The sequence below is a fragment of the Ostrinia nubilalis genome, chromosome 6 (assembly GCF_963855985.1).
Source record: "Ostrinia nubilalis chromosome 6, ilOstNubi1.1, whole genome shotgun sequence".
Taxonomy (NCBI): domain Eukaryota; kingdom Metazoa; phylum Arthropoda; class Insecta; order Lepidoptera; family Crambidae; genus Ostrinia; species Ostrinia nubilalis.
The window spans coordinates 12,342,441-12,365,725 of record NC_087093.1 but is presented as its reverse complement, the minus strand read 5'-3'; the positions used below and the strand labels follow the sequence as shown (position 1 = coordinate 12,365,725).

The window sequence follows — 23,285 nt, the reverse complement described above, 5'->3', positions numbered from 1 at the left end:
CTGGATTTGAACCTGTCACCACAAATTAGCGTTTTACACAAAACGTAAAACCAGGCGGCTGTCTTGACAAAATGTGTGCGTAGACAATTTCATGTAAAGAAGCCAGAAAATTTCAATATATTATTACTAATTAATTTTAATTGATCGCTATTGAGCTAAGTTTGTTGATGAAGGGGTAATTTTCTGAGTAAGCCTACAAAGTTATCCTTGTCGAAATATTGTTTCACCTACGTTCTTGTATATTATAATAACCAAGCACTAAACCCGCTCTCCGCCGCACGTCAAACGGCAACCTGATCAAATAACTGGCAAAATATTGGTAACGTGTAGCTGTTTACAAAAAAAACAAGACTTACTTCAAAGGAAGCACCGCTCCAGCCGTCTGCCTTTACATTTCGGTTTACAGACATGTCGGCGGTGAACGATGGAACCGTAGAACTGTGTGAACTGACCTGACTGAATTCCAGAAGCTTTAATCATCGTCATCATTTCAGCCATAGGACTAATACTGTACATAGGCCGCCCCCAAATGATTTTCATAATGACCGGTTGGTAGCGGCCTGCATCCAGCGCCTTCCTGCTACCTTTATGAGGTTACCCAGAAGCTTTGCTCTGAAAATATAAAGATGGTAGCTCTCTTTTTATAATGCAGGGCAGTGACGTACCTACATAGTTGTGTAATGCTTTATTCGCATTTTTTTACATTATTGTCACCAGAACTTATAATTCTTGGTAGAAAATAAGTGAACCTCTGAAAACAAGACATTAATCTAACGAACATAGTAGCTAAGCCCATTGATTTTACAAAAAAATATTTTTAGTTGGGTTATCTTTTGCTTTAATGATTTTTTAAACTCAAACCTTTGTAATATGACTTGTAGTATGAATAAAGAATATTGTATTTTTGTTTTGTATTTTGTGTAATACGAGTAGGTAAGTATTTATATTTCACACTTCTGCATCAGGTAGTTCTTTCTGCGTTATTTTCAGGGGCCTCCTGTCAGTGATACGATATTTTAAAACCGCGTTCAATATAAAATGGAGATGTCTCGTGCTCGCAATGGATACAAGCGTTCGCGAACTGCTTCCCCTGGGAGTTGCTTTTTGATTGTAGCCTAAGTAGTTGCTCCTGTGGGCACTTGTATGTATGTAAAGCACGTTTGTGTATTCACTCTTTATTATGCTTTCTGGCGCTTAATAATGTCTTGTCTCTCGCTTAATCTGTCGGCCGTTTGGTGTAGTGGTTCAAAACGGACTACTATTCCGGAGGTTGCGAGTTCGATTCCCGCACAGTACAAACATTTGTGTGCATGAACATATTTGTTTGTATTGGACTGGGTGTTTTCTATGTATAATATGTATGTATTTACAAAAAAAAGTATTTAAGTATGTTTATATCCGTTGTCTAGTACCCATAATACAAGCTTTGCTTAGTTTGGGGCTAACGGCGCAGAGTAAAATGTCCAAGGATATTTTTCTTTTTTTTTCATATGTGTTTGAGGCGCCTCTTGCAGCAAGCCTCCCACATCTAGCAGTGGACTGCCATTGGCTGAAATAAAGAACATTTGCTAATTAGATTTTTAAAACACGCAGATTACTTTTGGTCTGCCCATTGCTGCACCTCTGTGAATCTCTGATTAAAGAACTTTATTATTTTTCCAACAAACACAGTTGTAAAGTTCAGCAAAAGACAAAAACTGGTTAAACTTGGTACCTCGAAGGTAGTGAAATATCCAACTTAATGGAAAAGGACTTTGAAGGGTTAAGGAAATCCAAAAAGCGCGAACTCGTGCTTTTTTCATCCAGCCACAGTTTTTTTTTTCAGACAATTTTAGAAACATGTGACAAGACAACAATGACTAAGGCAATATAGTCCTTGTCAATATTGTTCAGCTTTATTGGTTTACAAGATAGCTAAATCTCATGTCGCGGGCTACACGTAGTAGTAGCATTCATCATCATTTCAGCCATAGGACGTCCACTGCGGAACATAGGCTTTCCATGTTAATCGATTGGTTGCGGCCTGCGTCCATTCATCTCGTCGTCCATTTATGATGTCTTCGATCCACCTTGTGGGTGGACGTCTCACGCTGCGTTTTCCGGTACGCGGTCTCTATTCCAGAACCTTGTTGCCCCATCGGCCGTCAGTTCTGCGTACTATGCCCTTCTGTGCCCTGCCCATTGCCGCTTCAGCTTGCGTAGTAGCATTGATGGTAGGTAATATACAGGGTGTTAGGTAAATGGGTATATGAGCCGACACTAACCCATGTTAACATGGTCATATAAATGGTATGGTGAAGTCAGAAAATTGATATCCTTATTTCAATTTTCATACAAATCGGATTTTATAAAAAAAAAGATATGTTTTACGACTTGTAGGCATTTTTATGTTATTTTGCGTAAACTATCGCAATGCTACATGGGCTTTTCTCCACTTGTCACCTCACCAGTCGCACCATATCATATTTTAATTCACCATGCGACGTCGACTCGGCAACCGCGTTCAATTTCCGCGGTACAAGGAATATTCGACGTTATTTTTAAGAATTTCACTTTAGAATTTCATGAATTTAAAACGTATGGTTGCTGGATGTGCATTTATTATTATGAATAGCGTATGAGCTCGCTGAGGATCCTATTGTCGCTGCGGTGCGGGCAAGGAATTTTTAAATCTTTGTAAAATTGTAATACCTACCTTACTTGAAGTACCTACGGGTAACATCAAAGTGTTCATAGTTTTATTATTTAGAATCAAAAACGTCTTTAGCCCTTGAAGGCTCTGTCTGTAGGCTCTAAATACGTTTTTAGAAAGTTGGCAGTATTTTGTAAATTAAGTACTAAAAAAAATTCATAATTTTTGTGACTTTTGTGGGAACCACTAACGCCCGTATTTACAAACATATGAGGTCTCACAGTACGCGTGGAGTGTGGACGCACAGGGTGACACACGAACCAATCACAAAGCTCGATTCAACGCTGTGCGTTCGATTTGCTGTTTCACTTAAGCAAGCATCGTTTGTGAATACGGGCGTTAATCACGGGGACAAAACCGCGTGAAAAAATTAAACTAATTAGTAAAACTTTGCGACGATCTGCAGTTCGCTTTGAACATTTAGTTTTTTATTCTTTAATGCCATTACAGATTGGTACTTCAAGCGAACTTAATGCTACAAAGCATTATCTACCAGTTATCCTTATACAAGAAAATTACGAAAATACTTTGACTTTCCTAAATCACATGCGATTTATCATCAGCTGCCACAATTTCCTGCCGATAGGTCCACGCCGGACCGCCGGAACCGCCGGAATCGCCGGAACAATACTGACGCCGGACCGGATCGCGTCCGACGCGTGGAAATTGAGACTGGGTTATGAATATGTTCATATTTACTTGGAATCCCGATCACTCAAAATAACTAAATAAGTTATTTCCGAGTTACGTAACATAATATTAATGTCTACCCACTTGATATGGCTGCCACAGAATACCGCAGCGTTATACTCTAGGTCTTGACCTAGGGCATAGCACATGCTGAGTGGCTGCCATTTTAGTTCAAATTTAACTACATAAGTAAGTAATTATGTTGTTGTAAGTAGTCTAAGGATGTTTGGTCTAAATATTTTTTTTTTCTTTCTTTCTTTCTTTCTAACATGTTAATCTAATGATAAATCCCGCTTGGGGACAAAGTATTAGTATGATAAGCACGAGCAGAAAGAAAAAACCTCGTTAATGCCACTAAAGTACTATTTTACATCAATATCGTAGTATGTTACAATAATTTATAAGCTGTATGTTTTCCTTATAAAGAAAATAAAAAAGTTATGGGTAAGGTACCTAGGGCTCTTTATTGGGTAGGTGGGGAGAGTCCCACATAACATAGTGGCCGTCCCCATCGACCAGTGGGTAGGTATGTGCAAACCATTCAAACTTTGGCTCAAAAAAGGATTTAATTTCTCACCTCTTCATAGCATTATCGATAAACGACATATAGCTTTTATTTGATTGCAAGATACTCGTAAGTTTGCTCAATTTCAATACTTTTTTGTTGAGCCAAGTTGCAAATATGCTACGTACTTGTTATTATCAAGAAGTTGTATAACACGACCATTACTATACATTATGCAATGTGGTTATTATTATTTATTATCAGCGGACTGTGGATGTTGAAATTATGTATGAACGGAAGTGATAAATATTTAAAAATAATTCTTACATTCAATTTTACATTTTTATTCGCAATTTATTTATTTACTGAAAGATGCAAGTGTAGTAAAATGGCATGTCAGGATATGACTTTTTTTCTTTTGAGAGCATTGAATTGACAGAAGCTCATAATCATCATCATCATCATTTCAGCCATAGGAGTTCATAGGACGTCCACTGCTGAACATAGGCCTTCCCCAATGTTTTCCATGTTGATCGATTGGCAGCGGCCTGCGTCCAGCGCTTCCCTGCTACCTACCTTTATGATGTCGTCAGTCCACCTTGTGGGTGGACCATTCCAGAACCTTGCTGCCCGATCGGCCGTCAGTTCTGCGTACTATATGCCCTGCCCATTGCCACTTCAGCTTGCTAATCCGACGACCACGAAGCACATAATCTTATTCATTTATTCATTCATTCATATTCACCATCATTTAGGTTCAGGACGAGCTGGAAATATCTACACATTCAGCTGGAACGCAGTCTGAGCCGATATTAGACGGTGGACAATGGTCGCTCGCAAACGCAATATGCTAGCAGCTAGGGCTGGCATCTTTCCAGGGTTCTAAGGATGGTCCGAGATCCGTACACTTTAGGAGGTCCAGAAATAGACGAAAATTTTTCATAAACATCATGTTTCTCTAAAGATGATTCTCGTGGTGGCAACCCTTGTAATTTGCATGCAGCTCTATTTTTTTATTATTATTTTTTTATTTTTTTTTATGCATTACAAGGCAGGTATTTGACCACAATCGCACCTGATGTTAAGTGGGATGCGGTCTAGGATGGTACATATTTTTTTTTTTTTTTTTTTTTTTTTTTTTTTTTTTCCCTAGCTGTTCGCATTATAAAAGACTCTTCACTCTCCCATTCGTTATATTTTGCATTACACTATTACTAAGCAAGTAAAGTATGTGTATACTTAGCAAATACGAAATGATAGAGGGGAAAAGGTTTTTTTCTCTCTTTAATTGTACGTAGGTACTACACCATGTTAGTAGATACTCGACCCTTCAAGCTAAGGATGTGCACTACTGAACATAAACCTTCCCAAAGTGCGCTTAGTTGCGTTATTTAGTAAACGTCATTTATTTATTATAATTTTGTTCAAAGCCTATCTTTACCCTGTAATTGCAACCGATTTCAACACGTCTTCAGTCTTTGAAAATTTCGGACACCTGCACATCAAACTACACACCATTTTCAGCATCTTTATATCGTTATAATAGTGGCGATTTTGCAACAAAATTGTAATAGTCTGAACAAAACAAAGTTCAAACCTACCTGAGCATTCCCAGGGGACTGATTGATGCCCAGTCTTGCTACAAGTGTCTAGCCGACACAATCACTTCTGTAAACTAGTTATCGTTTAAATCAATCGCTGGGAAGGGACCCCGTATCCCCAGGTAAAGATAGAAGATTGGAATCAAATAGTTTTCGCGAAACGCTGATTTTGATCTTGAAACAAAAGAGTGAAAACAAAAGAAATGCGCTGTTTCGAACGATTTCGATTTGATTACGTTGGAAGTGCTGATTAAAATCGAGTTTGGTGTTAAAAAGGTATGCTATTTAATGTTAATTCGTACCTACTACTTATGTGTTGTGAAAGACATTTTGTACTTAATGATTGCCTAAAAACTCTTTTAGTACATACTCGTACATACAATAGTTATCATACAACTGAGCCACATACTCGTAGTTAAATTATACGTAATTAGAAGATTTTTTATACGCTTACGTAATGTTTACTCGTTCTTTTAATATTTTTGATAGACAATCTTTAGACCCGCAGACAAAGCAATATAATGTTTACCGATTTAATTGTTACCAATTGTATTTGAAGGTGTATGCGTAAACGGTGTGTTTGCATATATGAAATATTTGTATTTGTATGTTAGCTTACGAGTAGATTACTGCAACCGAACGCGATCCGAACTGTAGAAAATGGAGTGTATGTCCCAAAATTACACCAAAACATAAATAAGAATTGATTTAATTAAAAAATATAGGACGGCACTGATTGCAACTCAATTTCTTGAAATTAACCTAAAACCAATTTGCAGTTAGCATTCTACTCAGAAATCCAAGACGATAACTGCTTAGTGTCACATTAGAAGCACACTCACGTACTATACTATACTCGTACTTAATTGAATTACCTATGAATACTTGAGTCATAGTTATCAAGTTACCATTGTTTGGGCAGTCTTGCGACGATATTCCGAACTCGCCACAATGGCGGCGCCGGCTCTAGACCTGCCTAGACTATAGACTAGAGCAGCGGTGGCCAACCAGTCGATCGCGAATTCGCGAATATCAGTCCAGTCGATCATGGCAAGGCAAATAATACTACATGATTGAGTACTAAACTATGCTGTTTCATTTAAGATTTCAAGAAGTATGTAAGTGGTAGATCGCCGGTTCGGATCGGTCAGTTCAGTCTGCACATATTTGATGTACTTAAATTTGACTATTCTTACCGTTAGATAATTCCTGGCAATAAGTGGTGGTGGTGGTTTGTTCCGGCGTTTCTTCTCAGCACTTGCCATATGTTTGTCTCGAAGCGCTGGTAGGGCCCAAAAGATAAGGAGACAATATGTAAAGTGCCCCATAAGGGCTACCTTTTCTTTTTTTATTATCTTCTATTGACGTTCATAAGTGCCACTTGTGGTCTAAACTGAATAAATATTTTTGATTTTGATTTTGATTTTTGATTGCCCAGGGTTTCGTTAGTAAACAGTAGATCTTATGTCTAATCAAGTTGGCCACCCCTGGACTATAGCATTTTAATGCAATGTAACGTAGGAATGGTACAATACAGGTAAAAAGAGGTTTGGTTCGTGAACACAGAACACATAGAGCGACTCGTTGTTCTGTTACAAGTAAATTATCTAGTCCATACTCACCTTTATGTCGAATGAAAACGTTTACACGCCAAGATTTTCGTCGTTTAGGTCGATTTAGACCCGCGAGTTTTATTGTCACTTCGAATCCTACTCAAAATCTTTTGCAATTGCAATTTCTGTATGAATGAATCTGAATTAATTCATATGAAAATTTTCCAAAAGTATATTTGCTTACATTACAAATTATATCAATTTGAATAATGGCAAAAATGATAGTATGTTTTTCAGTACACTGCAACTGGTGTTTTAACATTATAGGAGGAGTTTTATTAGAAAGCTCTACACTAAGCTTTTTATGCTCTTAGCTTTATATGTAGAGCTACGGAAATTCGTAGCAGTCACTAACGCACGCGCGATTTCTCGTTAAACACATTTTTCGTAGCAAGGCCCCACTGTCTGTGCAACTAAGAACCTTTGAATTTTTAAAATAACTTGAAAAAATCGAACTACCTAAGGTGGAAATCGAAACCACGACCTTTTGCTTGCCGGGCGATTTTTTTAAAGTTATTTTAAAAATATTTAGATCGAGAGACGATTCTTAACGCCAGATAAAAATGTTTGGGATGCGTAACTGCCTAGCTCGCATAAATATTTATAGTAACTATGTATTTTGAAAACCTGTACACCTTTGAAAAAGAGGCTTACAATATTGTCTGAGTTTCTTGCACTGCTTCTTCTCAGCACTGGCCCATTTATTGTCCTGAAGCAGTGGTAGGGTTAATACTGGGACGTGTAAAAGTGCTTTTTAACCGTTTACACACGACGATACACGTACGTGAGAGTAACTTTGAAAAAATCTCATGCCCATGTAAACTTGTTTTTGCGGCCGCAATCGGCAGCGATCGCTCGTGAGAGATATTTACTCGCACACAGTGCCGCTCATTTAGTGTTGGGACCTGTCAGTGCTCGTTTACTCGGACTTAAAGTTGACTGCATTTTTTGGAACGAGAGGCGGCCAGTGTAAATATTTATTTTATGTGGTTATTGTTGTTTTCGGATAAGTGTTATAGTTTTATTTTATTACGAAAACAGTGATTGTCCGAATGGAATACTTTTATTGTTATTTCATTGCATAAATTAATAATTATTACTACCACAAAATTAAGTCGCACGATCGTAGCTGGTCGGTCAAACCTCCAGTAGTTGATTGAAAACTATTTTATTTGTTATTTGATATTATGGATTAGTGTTTAGTTGTTTTTCTATTTTAGTGCATCCTAAATATGAAGGATGTGTCGTAGCATTATTTGGAAACGCAACTGACTATGAAATTAAAGATTTTCATGACTAAAAAGACCAAGAAACACAATTTCGGGTTTTTACGGTCTTTGAAAAGTAGAATACCAAATATGAAAGCTCAGGAGACGAAGTAGACCCTGAACATGAATCAGCAAGGCTGGTCAGAAATTTCAAAAATACTATGTGGCAAGCAAAAGCTGAAACAAAAGCCATGTCCGCTACAAAATACAGGGTCAATTTGGAAGAAAATTCAAACAAATTGAATTCGTACTCCAACTGAGTATCTCAATTGATTATTTTGATGACACATTTTACAAAGAGATGGCTAAGTGTACAAACTTGCACTACATGCGTTAAATCGATAAAGAATTAAAAACTATTAGAACCGAAATTGCTATAGTGTTCGGTGCACATATTTTCATGAGATGCCTTCCGGACCCATGTTTGCATATGTACTGACACACTAGTATAAAAAATAGGGGCTTATTGCTAACAAAATAGTTCATAACCGATTTGTACACACACGACATTCCCTTTATGTATTTTAACATGACCAACTAGCAGAAACAGAACAAGACAACCGCTTTGGAAGGTGCAACCCATGATAAATAAAGGATCAATATACCTGCAAAGAGGTCCATCTTATTATTCAATCGTTGAACGATATGAGTGGTGTAGATATTCTGGACTAACAAATGGAATGCCACCAAACCTTTATTACAAGATAATAGGGTTTGAAAGTTCTAGTTTAAATTTTGGACCTGGAGGTTGTTAATTCGCGGCGGCTTTAGAAAATTGATTGCACAGCTAATGGTTATTCAAAAAAAGATATTTTAGCATTACTACATTTTCGTTTTAGCATAGCTGAGGCTTTAAACAGATATCCTAATAAAGAGCATCGTGTCGAAAATTTACTAAACGACTCGACATCCATAAACAATATAATTTAGACTTTTAAGGTCAGAAGGCAAATGATAACACAGATGAGAACGATTACCTGGCTAAAAAGCACCGAGGTGTTACATGTTGGAAGGATGTTCTAGCTGGTCAAAAATTAAATGTGCTAAGTGAGATGTTTACCTGTGCCTTTCTCGCAAAAAAGCTGTTTCCAGTCATATCATCTTAAGCCATAAAAATGACAATTATTTCTTTATTATTAATTATAAAGTAATTTTGTTCTTTTTTATATTCTCTTAATAATCATCTCAGACCTCATATTGGTACCAACCAAACTAATAAAGGTTTTTACTTTGCAAGTTTGTCAAAAGGTGGATATTTTTTAATTAATTTGTTTTTTGTAAGACAATTTGCTAAAAGAGGTTTAATTTCTTGTTAAATTATAGCTTACTCTTTACTTATAGGGGTCTCTTACCAAATGAATACTTATGTGCTCATAAATTAGTAGTTTTCATTAAATAAATTAACTAAATAGTATAACACTCACTATCGTGAGACTAACAAATTATACCGAAGCCTCACTATCGTGAGGGCATACTTTCAGGAAAACTGAAAATTCAAAATTTTTTAAAGTATTTTTCTAATCTTATTTAAACTCTAAAATAACCCCTAAGTAAAGTTTTATTAAAATATTGACACTTTTTTATTCTCGTGTGTAAAGGGTTAAAGCCTAGGTACTTACAGAAATAAATGAGTTTTATGAGTTTTTATGAGTTTTTATGAGTTTTTATTAACTAAGAACCTTTGTATACCAACATGGAGTAAAAAAGAACATTGGAATTTGATTTCACCCGAGACATGTGTATCATATAATTGGAAAGACGACACCAGTGACAATTAATTAGCAATCAACTTCGAAATAAAACAATTGTTCGACTATTGTGTATTACATTACAATTTGTATTATATTACAATTTGTATTATATTTCAATATTATTATAGTACGTAGTTTGATAATGTATTCTTATCAAAATATGGTCCTTCGAGGCAGATTATGTAGCTGTTTTTTGCGAATAATATAAATAACGTTTCCTAGTAAAAGTAAAGTACGCAGTTAAAGGAAATTGTTTTCTCCGTAGGGAACCTTTCAAGACAATGTACTCTTGTTTTTACAAGAAAGAAAATAATGTGAACCAGTTTAATAAAATATGCTTACTTGGTACACGAGCTCGCTTTAATATGACCCAGTTGCTAACAAATCCCAACTTTTGATGTTAAAATGTCGTTAAATATCGTGTATAATACGTGTGTATTAGTGTGTACTAATTTATTAAGAAGTAATCAAGATGTTTGAACACCATCGTTCAAGTATTGCATCGTCATCCGACTTCCATTACTTATATCGTTACGCTAGTTGTTGCCCTGACATTGGCTCCGTAATATCTACATTATTTTTATTGTTTTCCAGGATTGCCAAGACAAAAATAAATAACTAAATATGCTTGGACATTTTGTTATTTGACTTATCACTTGAATTCAATCGGTGGACCGAAAACGTCGAAGGTTGCGAGAAACGCTTGGATGCGGGCAATGCAGGCTGGTCATTGTGGAAATTCTTGGTGGAGGCCTTTGTCCAGAAGACATCTTTCGGTTCGAAAGGGAAAGATGGCATAACTATAGTAGTGTAGTGAGTGTTTATAGTAAACAATGACATAATACATATCAATCATTGACTCCTTTCATATTCTTTAACGTCCAACTCTGGATCCTATTTATTTATACCTTGATACGGGACTGTTCCCACCTCTCGTTCCCACAGCTGCAACTGATATGTAGCCAGGATCTACAGCTTGACGGCCAATAAAAACCCAACCACTGAAGAACAAGTTGACCATGGTGACCATGATAGTGTACATAAATAATGAATTGCATATTTAAGATTTAGTCCTTTTTCGTGTTATCTTAAGGTCAAAATGACACTGCGCAGATGGTGTCTTTTAAATCGCCGAAATTTTACGATCTGAGACGATTAAAGTGCACTCACAAGTCATAAAATGGCATGCAAACATCTGCACTACATAAATTTGGCAAAGAGATTAAAAGTGATTTCATTTGACAAAAATAAAAACTTAACTTGAAGATAAATATAACAAACTGGCTTCCAAATGGATTGGAAAGGTTATGTGTCAAGCAATTAATGTTTTTTTACTTAATGCACAATTAATGCAGTTGAGCTACTTCAGCTACTTTGGTCTTGTAGTTGGGAATTTCGGTACGCTAGAGGTTAGGGTTCGATTCCCAGGTTGGTAACACTAATTGATATCACTACACTTTGTAGTTTGTCTGACTGAGTAAGTAGTAGGCTTGAATTAATTTGTAATAAGTAATGCGAGTCTTTTTATTATGATTAACTCTTATTCCGACCAGATCAATACTTTGCGTATCATTTTGGAGCAGGCATCAGAATGGCAAAGGGAAGTCTACCTAACCTTTGTAGACTTTGAAAAAGCCTTTGATACGCTGAAGTGGGCAAGTATATGGTCGCGACGAGCTGACATTGGTGTCCCGCCGAAAATCATCGACCTACTGAAGGCCATTGTTAGGTATTTGGTAGGAAGGGGCGATACGTCGCACGTCAATCAAACAAGCAAGTCACATGCACACTGTTTTATTCGAAAGATGGCCGCGGGCGGGTCGCAGCCCGCGCCTATAGATGCTTATATCTAACATCCCTTCCCCTTAAGCTAAGGAATTACAGAAGAAGTACATAGTAATACCTAATAATAAATATACATTACAACCTAAATCATGACAACAGTCAGTCATCGCAAACACTATCCTGGTCCGACGTTGGTGTGGAGAATATTGGACTTATTGCCTGTCGCCTGCGAGTCACCACCTGGTCGTGGTCCGTGGGGGTGGCGGGCGAGGCCGCGCTCGGGCCCGGGCCGCTCGGCGCCGGCGCGCCATCCTCCCCCCGCGGCACGTCGGGCACCACGTCGGGGTCCCAGTCATGGTGGTTGTCTGGCGACTGGCTCCAACGTCTTCTTATTTGATCAATGTGTCTTGTGACGTTTGCATTCAACTTTGGTACATATATCAAATATGTTACATTGCCTGTTTTCTTTAATATAACACCTTCAACCCAGGAAAAGTTTTTAACGTTAATGTTCTTAGTTATCCACACTTTATCATTTTCTTTAAAGTCTACTCTGTTAGTACCTTTATAATATTTAGCCTGTAAGGACTGATTACGCACGATTGTGTCAGTGAGGTCTGTGGACGATGGAGACGGTGCAGACGGGTCAATTAAATCTAAGCGAGATCGCAAAGTGCGTCCGTAAACTAACTCCGCGGGTGTTTTATCAGTAGTACTGTTTTTAGAGTTCCTGTAGTCAAATAAAAGTTTAGCTATTTTATTTTGAATATTTTTTTTATTGCAACCTTCTAAAATCAAACTCTTAATCCCCTTTTTTACTATTTTAACATACGACTCGGCTTGCCCGTTGCTTGCTGGGTGATAAACAGGGGATAATGCGTGTTTAATTCCGTTTAGTACACAAAATTGTTTGAATTCCGCAGAGGTAAAAGAGGTACCGTTGTCACTCACCAATGTATGTGGGATTCCAAACCGCGACATCATGTCGTACAATTTATTAATTATAGCATTTGAATTGTACGTCGAGGATACGTCATAACATTCTACCCATTTGCTAAAAGCGTCAACGATAACTAAAAAGACGTACCCGTGAAACGGACCCAGGAGGTCTACATGTATACGGTAAAACGGCTGCGGCGGCACGGGCCACGGCGCGAGCGGCGCGTGCGGCGGCAGGCCTCCGTCACTCGCCTATGCCGGCCGAGATAATTACCTACAGCGCGCGACAACTTCAAGTTGCAAATCAGTCCGGGCCGCCACGCGCCTGTTTGCACACGCGTATCTATACACGCTCGGTCGATCATAGTCTCAATCAAGGTTTATTGTTCCAACAGCACTGTTATTCTTCATTAATGAAAAATTGTAATATTTAGGAATCATAATTAACTGTAGTGATTTAAATAATAAAAAAAAATACACTTTTTAAATAATAAATTATTTTGAAATACTTATGACAAAAAACTATAGCAAAAAAATTATTTTAGCTAATAAAAACATTAACTTTACTTCACCGTGTCTATTTTCCGACACTACACCTTTTAAAACTGTTTGTTTAATATCGAATTATCGCAACACTGAAGTTTATTAATAGGTACTTTAGAGATGGTACGATTATACAAACTCCACTAGATTCGTTCGTTCTAATCGTAAATACAATAAATGCTTCTTAAAATTAAGTTTTTATTTATTTTACTTTGCTCATACAACCCTGACGCTTGAGCGGTGACGTAGATCAATTATAAACACAAAAAAAATGCGCTCTTGTGAGCGTAGTAGTAAGGTGCGATTTCGAATGCACCATGTGCGTTGGGTATTTTGCATTATTATTATTACCGTTAAAATGTCGGCATCTGATCCTACACAAAGGAGTGCAATTTCTGTTGCTACTATTATGTATTCTGTGGCGGCGGCGCGGGGCGCAGCGCGCAGCACACGGCGCAGGCGCGCGCCAGCCGCTCCAGCGCCGCGTCCACGCCCGGGAACCACAGCCGCCTGCGCGCCTCCGCCTTCATTTTTACCACACCGAAATGCGAACTGTGTAGTTCCCTACATACGCTCTCTTGTAACGACGGGGGTATGATAACTTTATGTCCACGCATTAAAATACCATTTTCGAAAGACAGCTGAGACCGACAATTGAAAAAAGGTTTTAACTCCGAGTCAACTATTTTTCTAGGCCAACCTTTTAAAACGTATTGCATAACGGTCGACATGGTGACGTCATTAGCTGTTTCGCGGCGCATCTCGTTTAGCGTCACCGGTAAGTCGCCATCAACCACGAAGTTGACATAAGTAGCGCGGTCTCCGCACTCCGCCAGCTCGTCCGGCGCCGCCGGCTCGGTCTCCGCGCACGCCCGCGATAGATAGTCCGCCGTGTTTTGCTTACTACCTATAAACTCTATAGCATAGTTATACGCAGCCAAAAATATAGCGTACCTTTGTAGGCGGTTAGCTGATATCTCTGGAATGCCCTTATGGGGTCCAAATATGGCCAACAGGGGCTTGTGGTCTGTTCGTAATATAAAAGGCTCTGACCTACCGTACAGGTACTGGTGGAAACGTCGTACGCCAAAGATAATAGCCGTCGCTTCTTTTTGTATTTGTGCGTAATTTTTTTCCGCCGACGACAACGTACGAGAGCCGTAAGATATTGGTCTTTCTAAACCATCATTGCCTACTTGAGAGAGCACAGCCCCCAGCCCGGTCGGCGAAGCATCCACTGATAGTATTATCTTAGCGTTTGGATCAAAGTGAGCCAAAGTATTATCGGACGCTAAAATTTTTTTTATACGCTCAAACGCATCGTCATGTATACTGGTCCACTCCCATTTGGCATTTTTATTTAAAAACATATACAGTGGACTTAGTATAGATGACGCGTCCGGGACAAAGTTACGATAGTAATTAGTAAGCCCTAGGAAAGACTGCAACTGCGACACATTTGTCGGTTTAGGTGCTTGTAAAATAGCCTTCACTTTATCGGGCGATTTCCTAACTCCGTTTTTATCTATGGTGTGCCCTAGGTATGCAATCTCATCTTTGAAAAATTCGCATTTACTTAATTGTACTGTTAACTCGGCATCATTTAGCCGTTGTAACACTGCTATTAACCTTTCTCTGTGCTGAATAGTATTGACTCCAGTAATTAAAATATCGTCTAATAGGAAGATAATACCGTCTATGCCAGAAAGTAAACACTCCATCGCGCGCTGAAAGATAGCAGGTGCGCTTGTTAAACCGAACACCAAACGAGTGAAATTAAATAGGCCACGGTGGGTATTGATGTGAGGCGGGTCGTTACATTCCCTCTAATATGGTCGAGTGAAGCGATGGCTGGTTCACTCGTCATGTCTGTGAACAGGCGCTGCTTTCGGGGACTGGTCAATCCAAGTTATTCCAACTTATGTATGCGAGTCATTTCTACAAGTATTTAAGTATGTAATCTGTAAGTCTAGATATTAGCACGTCACTACCTTGTTTAATATACCACGCAATTTTGTATACCCATTCTTATAAGATACACTATACAAGAATGCATGGTAAATTCAGTGAACTGCTCCTGAATCGAATGTACCTACTACTGCTATTTCTATTTATTTATATTAACCGGCAGACAGTGGTGACTGAGTTTGTTGCGGCGCTTCTTCTCAGCACTTGCCAAATGTTGGTCTCGAAGCGCTGGTAGGGTAAAAAGATTATGAGACATGTAGAGGCTCCTTAAGAGCAAAATGACGATTTGTAAGAACTATTTATTAGTCTAAACAAATAAAGAAATTTTGACTTTGACTTTGATGCACGTTAAGCCCTGCGAACTTGAATCTAGAATAAATTGATTATATGCCATAGATAAGTCAATTTTACTGAATTGCACGCCGCCGTGCAATTTAGTTAACAGATCATTTACTGTCGGTAAAGGGTATTGATCGACCACCAATTGTTTATTTATTGTAATGGAATAATCCGCACATAATCGGATGCTTCCGTCCTTTTTTAAAACCGGCACGACTGGCGAAGCATATTCAGAGTGCTCGACAGGTTTTAAAATACCCAGAGATAATAATCGATCGAGTTCTTTATCAATTTTATCCTTTAACGCGTAGGGTACCGGTCTAGCTTTAATAAAAATTGGTTTGGCGTCCGGTTTTAAACGCAAGTTAATTGTGTACTTGTTAAAAGAACCGAGATTGCCTGAAAAAACTTTAGGGAACATGTCGGTCAGCTGTTCAACGATCTCATTCCCGCCTTGCGGCGGCGCTTGCGCGTACAGCGCGTGTACCGGCGCAGGCGTCAGCTCTAAACTAAACTCGCGAATAAAATCGCGGCCCAGCAGCGGCGGGCCGCCTGAGCGCACTACATACACATTCAATGTGCGTGTGCGCCCGCTGTATGTTACAGGCAACGATACCACTCCGATTGTTTCTATGTGTTCTCCTGTATAGCTAAGCAACTTCTTGTTTGTGACTGACAACGGTAACTCCTTAAAATTTGATGTATAGGTTTTTTCTGACATTACGCTAACGGCGGACCCGCTATCGATTTCGAACTCTAAAACCAAACTACCGATAATTACTTTTTCAGTCATCGGTTTCCCCTTTAAACACCGAATATTATAAAAAAACTTACCGTCGTCTCCGTCGTCCACGTTACCTTCATTAACGTATTTCACTTTGTCCCCGTTAGGACACATTTTACGCAAATGACCTTTAGAATTACACTTTTTGCATTTGTAATTTTTGAAACGACACTGATCGGCCCTATGGTTTGTAAAACCGCACACACTACACTTTGCCTTCTTGGTGATGTTGAACACTGCATCCGGGCCCGCTGTGCCGGCGCCGCCTGCGCTCGGCACTGCCAGCGCCGAGGCCTGGCGTGCGCAGCGCACGCTCTCTGCCAGGTCGATGGCTTTCGCGAGGGTTAGCTGCTGCTGATCCTGCGCGAACAGTTTGTCCCGCTCGTGTCCCGCTGCCATGCCCATGATAAATTTATCAAGCAAGGCCTCCTCCAAGTTTTTAAAAGCACAGTGTGCTGCCAATCCTCTGATTCTGGCCGCCCATTGAGTGTGACTTTCCCCTGGACGCTGTGATGCAGAGTAGAAGTTTGATTTTTCGGCAAATCCAATTCTTTTGGGTGTGAAATGGTCATCTAGGAGCTTCACAATTGCCTCATAATTCAATTCTTCTACCTTATGGGGTAATGCCAGATCACTTGCTAGCTTGAAAGTTGATTCACTTAATGACGTTAACAAAATCGCCCTCCGCTTGACTGTCGCCTTGTCCGTTTCAACGGTTATGTCGTTCGCAATAAACCATTGATTTAATCGCGATTTATAGCTGTTCCACTCCTGTGACAAGTGGTCGAATGTGGAAAGAACACCAAAAGACACTCCCGTAGACATTTTTAAAGCGAAAAGTGAGTCCGATCGTCGCCACGTGTTAGGTATTTGGTAGGAAGGGGCGATACGTCGCACGTCAATCAAACAAGCAAGTCACATGCACACTGTTTTATTCGAAAGATGGCCGCGGGCGGGTCGCAGCCCGCGCCTATAGATGCTTATATCTAACAGCCATCTACAGGAAATATTCTTGTACGGTGACTCACGACGGCCTCATCTCCGAAGACATCGAGGTGCATGCGGGCGTCCGGCAAGGCTGCCTGCTTTCGCCCCTTCTCTTTCTGGTTGTCTTGGAGTCATGAATCGCGCATATCAAGACCAACGGCGTGGAATAGAGTGGGGTATAATCGGAGTCTTAGAAGACTTAGATTATGCCGATGACCTCTGTTTGCTGAGCCACACGCATCACGATATGCAATCCAAACTTGATGACCTACATCGAGAAGCGGGTATCACAGGGCTCAAAATTAACTGCCGGAAGACCCAAGAGATGCGATCTGGTGTGAGAAATTGCACGCCATTACGGATTGGTGCAGAGGATGTGGCACGAGTCCACAATTTCACCTACCTCGGGAGCGTCGTGTCAGAAACAGGAGGTACCGAAGAGGACATCATTTCGCGCATTGCCAAGGCCAGAGCTACCTTCGCACAACTTCCCCCCATATGGCAGTCACGGAAATTGACCCGAAGGGTCGAGATCAAAATATTCGGGTCCAACGTTAAATCCGTTCTGCTCTATGGGTGTGAAACGTGGAAGGTCACCAAGGTTATCTCGCACCAGCTGCAGGTCTTCATCAACCGCTGCCTTCGCCGAATTCTCGGCATATACTGGCCCGAGAAAATCTCCAACGTCGAGCTATTGGAACGCTGCCACGAAATTCCGATAGACCAGCAGATCAAGCGCCGCAAGTGGAACTGGATTGGCCACACTCTCCGAAGGGACCCCGATCACATCCCTAAGCAGGCTCTGGATTGGAATCCCCAAGGAAAACGCAAACGTGGTCGACCCAGGCAAACTTGGCGGCGCACTGTAGCGGACGAGGCAAAGAAGACCGGCAAAACCTGGAGCGAGATCAAGCGAGAAGCTCAAGACCGAACGAGATGGAGGACTGTTGTGGACGCCCTCTGCCCCATCTAGGGGACATAGGACCATAAGTCAAGTAAGTCAACTCTTATTCAGTAGAGAAACAAAATAATGTGTCTATCTTAATGACTACAATTTTAGAATAATTTACATTCAGTACTAACTACTTATTTAGACAAAGTGCTATGGGTAAAGTCATCTAAGTATATTTTTCATCGTGTCTTTTTAATAAAAAAGCACACCAACGTCGACTGTCATTAATTTAAACTAAAAAACAGTAAAGTTTATCACGCTGTCTACTTTGTTTCGCAATTTTTAACCCTCGCATAAAGGAGTTAGATTAAAAATGTTAAATCTGGCGATAAAGTAATTAGTGATTCATCCGCTGGACAGCTGACAGTTTCACCTGCGGCGGAGAAAGGGTTATGCCTTTAAATTATTACTTAGTTTAATGAAAAATTCGTGCGTTTGATAGCTGGCAACGTTGTTTTTGAATTAGCTAAGAATGGGAAAGAAATTATTTGAAATTATCCATTTTGATATCAAAATTATTTGAGACCCGATTGAGCAGATTGATTTTATTTCATGATTGTGGTTTGTAAAAAAATATTCCAAATTAGTTATCATACTAATTAATAGTACTAAACTACATATTTTATGTAAGAGCTTGTACTATGATGATGACAAACAAACGGAAAATATGTTTACACTACTGTACTGTATATTAAATTCTCGTCACTGTCACTATTCCAAAAGTTAATTATTTGTGTGTTTTGAGTATTAAATTGGTTTTTCCTTTATAACAAATTCGAAATTGCTTTCTTAATAAATAATGAAACCGCGGGGCATTTTACGCTTCTCCAACAATTTTAAATACAGTATACCGTCAGTGTCATTTTGTATAGAAATACGCCGCACAGGCGTCATATTATTATTTTAGAACGTGTGCCTGATAGTAAGAAATATTATCACTATTATTATCTCTGCTTTTCTTGTGATAGAAAATTACGAAGTTATAAACGTAGTAGCTGTGAGAGGCGATCTGATCTGGTAATAGGATCATTATTTCAAAGGTAACAGAACATTGTCTGGCGTAGTGTTGCCATTGATCGATAAGCAAATTATTGCTATCGATAGTACAAGGCTACATCGATAAGTACTCTGTGGTGAGACTATTGTCGAATACTTGAAAAGCACAAGCACAAGTTCCATAAAACAAATTTCATTTTAACTTAACAATAAAAAATCGTAATGCGATTTTTCTAAAGTGCTTAGAAATTGTCAATTGAGGCTCAGTTGCACCACCTAACTTTGACCGTAACTATAACGATATCCGGTGTATTTTGTATGGAGTTTGACAGATTTTTGACGTTTGTCAAAGTTAAAGTAAGATGGTGCAACCCAGCCTTAGTATAGCGAACAAATGACGTCATAGTTTCACAAAGCTGTACAAAATCTACAATCTTAAAATATTAAATTGCAGCATGAACATATTTAGAAAATATTAGGCAGGTAGATGAGAGATAAGTTGAGATAGAGAGAGACTTTGAGACCAGAAAGCTTAAAGCACTAGTACTTATTCTGTGCTTAAAGTAAGCTTAGCGCACAGATAACTCCGTTCGTTCGTTCGTTCGTTTCAGCCAAATGACGTCCACTGCTGGACAAAGGCCTCCTCCAAGGTTTTCCACAATGCACGGTCCTGCGCTGCCCGCATCCAGGCTCTTCCCGCGACCTTTACGAGATCGTCGATCCACCTAGTAGGAGGCCTGCCCACGCTACGTCTTCCAGCCCGTGGTCGCCACTCGAGAACTTTTCTGCCCCAACGGCCATCGTCTCTACGAGCTGTGTGCCCCGCCCACTGCCACTTGGTTTTAGCAATTCTGCGAGCTATGTCGGTCACTTTGGTTCTCCTGCGGATCTCCTCATTTCTGATTCGATTACGCAGGGAAACTCCAAGCATGGCCCGCTCCATCGCCCTTTGGGTGACCTTGAGCATTCTTATGAGGCCCATAGTAAGCGACCACGTTAACTCACGAGATAACTCAGTACATAAATAATATGTTGTAGAGTCAACTCTCTAATTGATGTACATATTTTATACAATTTATAGTATCGATACTTTCGATAATATCGACTATTGAAAGTTCGCCTTCGCTATCGATAGCGATCTATCGCGCGCCGTGAACACCGGCGCGAAGTGGCTTAGAACAATTTTGTCTTTCGCAAAGTTGCGGTTTGGTTTCCGACATAATTAGACTTAGACTTGTGTAAAGTATAATTTCACTTAAATAGATAGATATTCAGCGCAGAATAGAATGATGATAATATTTTGAACAGAGAAGTGATGTAGGTAAACTGACACAATCTGTCAAACTCCATACAAAAAACACCGGTTATCGTTATAGTTACGGTCGAAGTAAGGGTGCAATTTAGCCTTAGGCTAAGTTGCACCATCTTACTTTAACTTTTGACAAACGTCAAAAATCTGTCCAACTCCATACAAAAAACACCGGTTATAGTTATAGTTACGGTTAAAGTTAGGTGGTGCAAATTAGCCTTAGGCTGAGTTGCACCTAGGGTTGCCAGGCGTCCGGCTTTAGCCGGACATGTTTGGCTTTTTAGGGACTTGTCCGGCCGAATATTGCCTTGTCCGGCCTGTCCGGCTTTTGTTAGGCTTTTTATTTGGTTGCCGCGCCAGGCGAGAGTCGAGCCACAGAATCATATGAAGCGCACGCATCAGGATGTTCGTTAGAAACCGATGATGATAGTACTCACTCATCCCCCCCCCCCGTCACATCACATGTCCGGCTTTTAGGGTAAAATCAAATGTCCGGCCAAATGAAGCACAAAGTCCGGCTTTTCTGATTTTGGACCTGGCAACCCTAGTTGCACCACCTTACTTTGACTTTAACAAACGTCAAAATCTATCAAACTCCATACAAAAAACACCGGTTATCGTTATAGTTACGATTTGAAGTTAAGTGGTACAATTCAGCCTGTCTTGTCTAAATTACCTACTTCTTAACTTAACCTTAACTTTTTGAAGAACCGAATATCAAACTGAATGTAGGTATTCGTATGTATAGAGATATCCATAGAATCCATAAGCGTTGAAAAGTTTGAGTCTACATGATTGTTTTAAACTTAGTAAAAACATTAACTTATTTCTGTTCACTGAAAATATTTTAGGTCTATTTATTCAAGGTTCTAACTTATTTCAAACTTTCGAGAACGGTTCTAAATTATGAACAAATTTTCGAAAACTTTCAAAAGACTTAAAACTTAAACTTTAATGTGGAACTTTTGAATTTATTTCGATAAAATAACTTGCATGTTAAAATATCGTACACTACAAACCAAATGGACCTTATTACAATAAAATTATTAAGTATGTCTAAAAACATCTCTATCGCTTGTGACATAGTGGCTATTCTACAGTACCTACCCGATTATTATAAAGGGTGAAATTTAAAATTGTTGACATTCTTTTAAAATAAGACTACTCATGATACGTGATTTTTCTCATATTTATGGAATCATGAGTAGTCTTACATTAAAAGATTTAAAAGGATGCCAATGACTTAAATTTCACCCTGAGTAAATTCCCTTTGGCTACAAACCCACGATGTACAAGTTACACAACCAACATCATGTATTGTGTGGCCATCAACATTTCTTATGAGATTTTCCTAAATACAGCCCTCAAGAAATTTGATATAAAGGTATCGAATTAATTTTTAACAAAGCCGGAGTGCGCTGTAAATACGTTTCGAATTTTTTTCTTTTGTGGCGCCATAACAATGAAAATTCGTTTTTGAAATGCGGTACAGTCTGCTATAGTAAAACTTTGTTTTTTTTTAGTTTTGTGGCATGATTTTTAAATTACTCATAAGGTTTTGATTTTTTCAAAAATGTTTAATTGCTATTTTGTACAAACTGTATTATTTAAGAATCCGGCTTGAGAGCCACTAAAAATTCCAAAAAATTACTTATTCCTATTTATTGCATTATTGAATTAACTGCATTATTTTCTTCAATCAGGCACTCTTTAAATATAACACCATAGATTTATTATTACGATTTAAATCGGTTTGATGTCAGTCACAAAAAAATAGTTAACAGTAAAAGAAAAAATTAAAAAAAATGTTTTTCAGTACAAAATTACAAAATTACTCAGCCGACTGTACGCTCCGTAAGCAAAGCCGAGGAAAATTATTTATTTATGTCAATGGACTACATCCAGAAGCGTTGTTTTCCCCCAAATTGGTTATTGTTATGCACCTTTTATTACGAGGTTGTTAGTAAAACGAGAGGTCTTTTTAAAATTACCCTCAGTTTTTTATCTTAAGATAATAAAGGCTTTAGGGCTAATCCTACTTGTTTATTGAAACGTTTCGCCGGTTGAATTATGGTGTACGGAATTAAAATGTGAAAAATGAAGGGGGCTTTGTTGGTACATGATTTGGATTTTAATGGTTACAAAACTGGCTTTGAGTTACAAAAGAAATACTTATCGAGTATGAAATTCAGTGTTCAGCAGTCGTTAAGTGAAAATCTTGCTGACAACTTAATAAATGTTCCAATAACTTATTTTAAGATAAGGTCAATGAGGATCAGTACTGTTGTAGAAAATTCAATAAAACTAGTATCTACGTTAATCTTTAAGACATAAGAAAGATATATCTTTTTGAATTATCCAAATCGGACCATTACTTACGAAGATATTAAGTAATAAACATAGACCGTTTTTGCCGCTAAAAGTCAACGTACGCAGGGCCGCGTGACGTCACTATATCCGAATCGAGCGCAGCCGGCGTACTATTGGGATGGAAAATATTTTTTTCCAGCTAAACTATCAGTTTTAGAAAAAAACTTTTAATTACATTTATTCATCAAAATAA

At 38.8% G+C, this 23,285-nt stretch overlaps 1 protein-coding gene across 1 annotated transcript; it reads right to left on the bottom strand.

Annotated features, from left to right (window-relative positions):
- Positions 1-12,402: 12,402 nt before the first annotated feature.
- Positions 12,403-17,399, bottom strand: LOC135072645 (uncharacterized). The gene is made up of 2 exons (XM_063966652.1): positions 16,529-17,399; positions 12,403-12,493 (listed from the first exon to the last, which is right to left on the bottom strand). The coding sequence occupies exons 1-2, from the start codon at positions 17,301-17,303 to the stop codon at positions 12,480-12,482; spliced, it is 789 nt and encodes a 262-aa protein (XP_063822722.1). The 5' UTR covers positions 17,304-17,399; the 3' UTR covers positions 12,403-12,479.
- Between the last annotated feature and the right edge of the window lie 5,886 nt (positions 17,400-23,285).

Coding starts and splice junctions, on each gene's coding strand:
- LOC135072645 (XM_063966652.1), bottom strand. CDS start 17,303: ATGTCTACGGGAGTGTCTTTTGGTGTTCTTTCCACATTCGACCACTTG.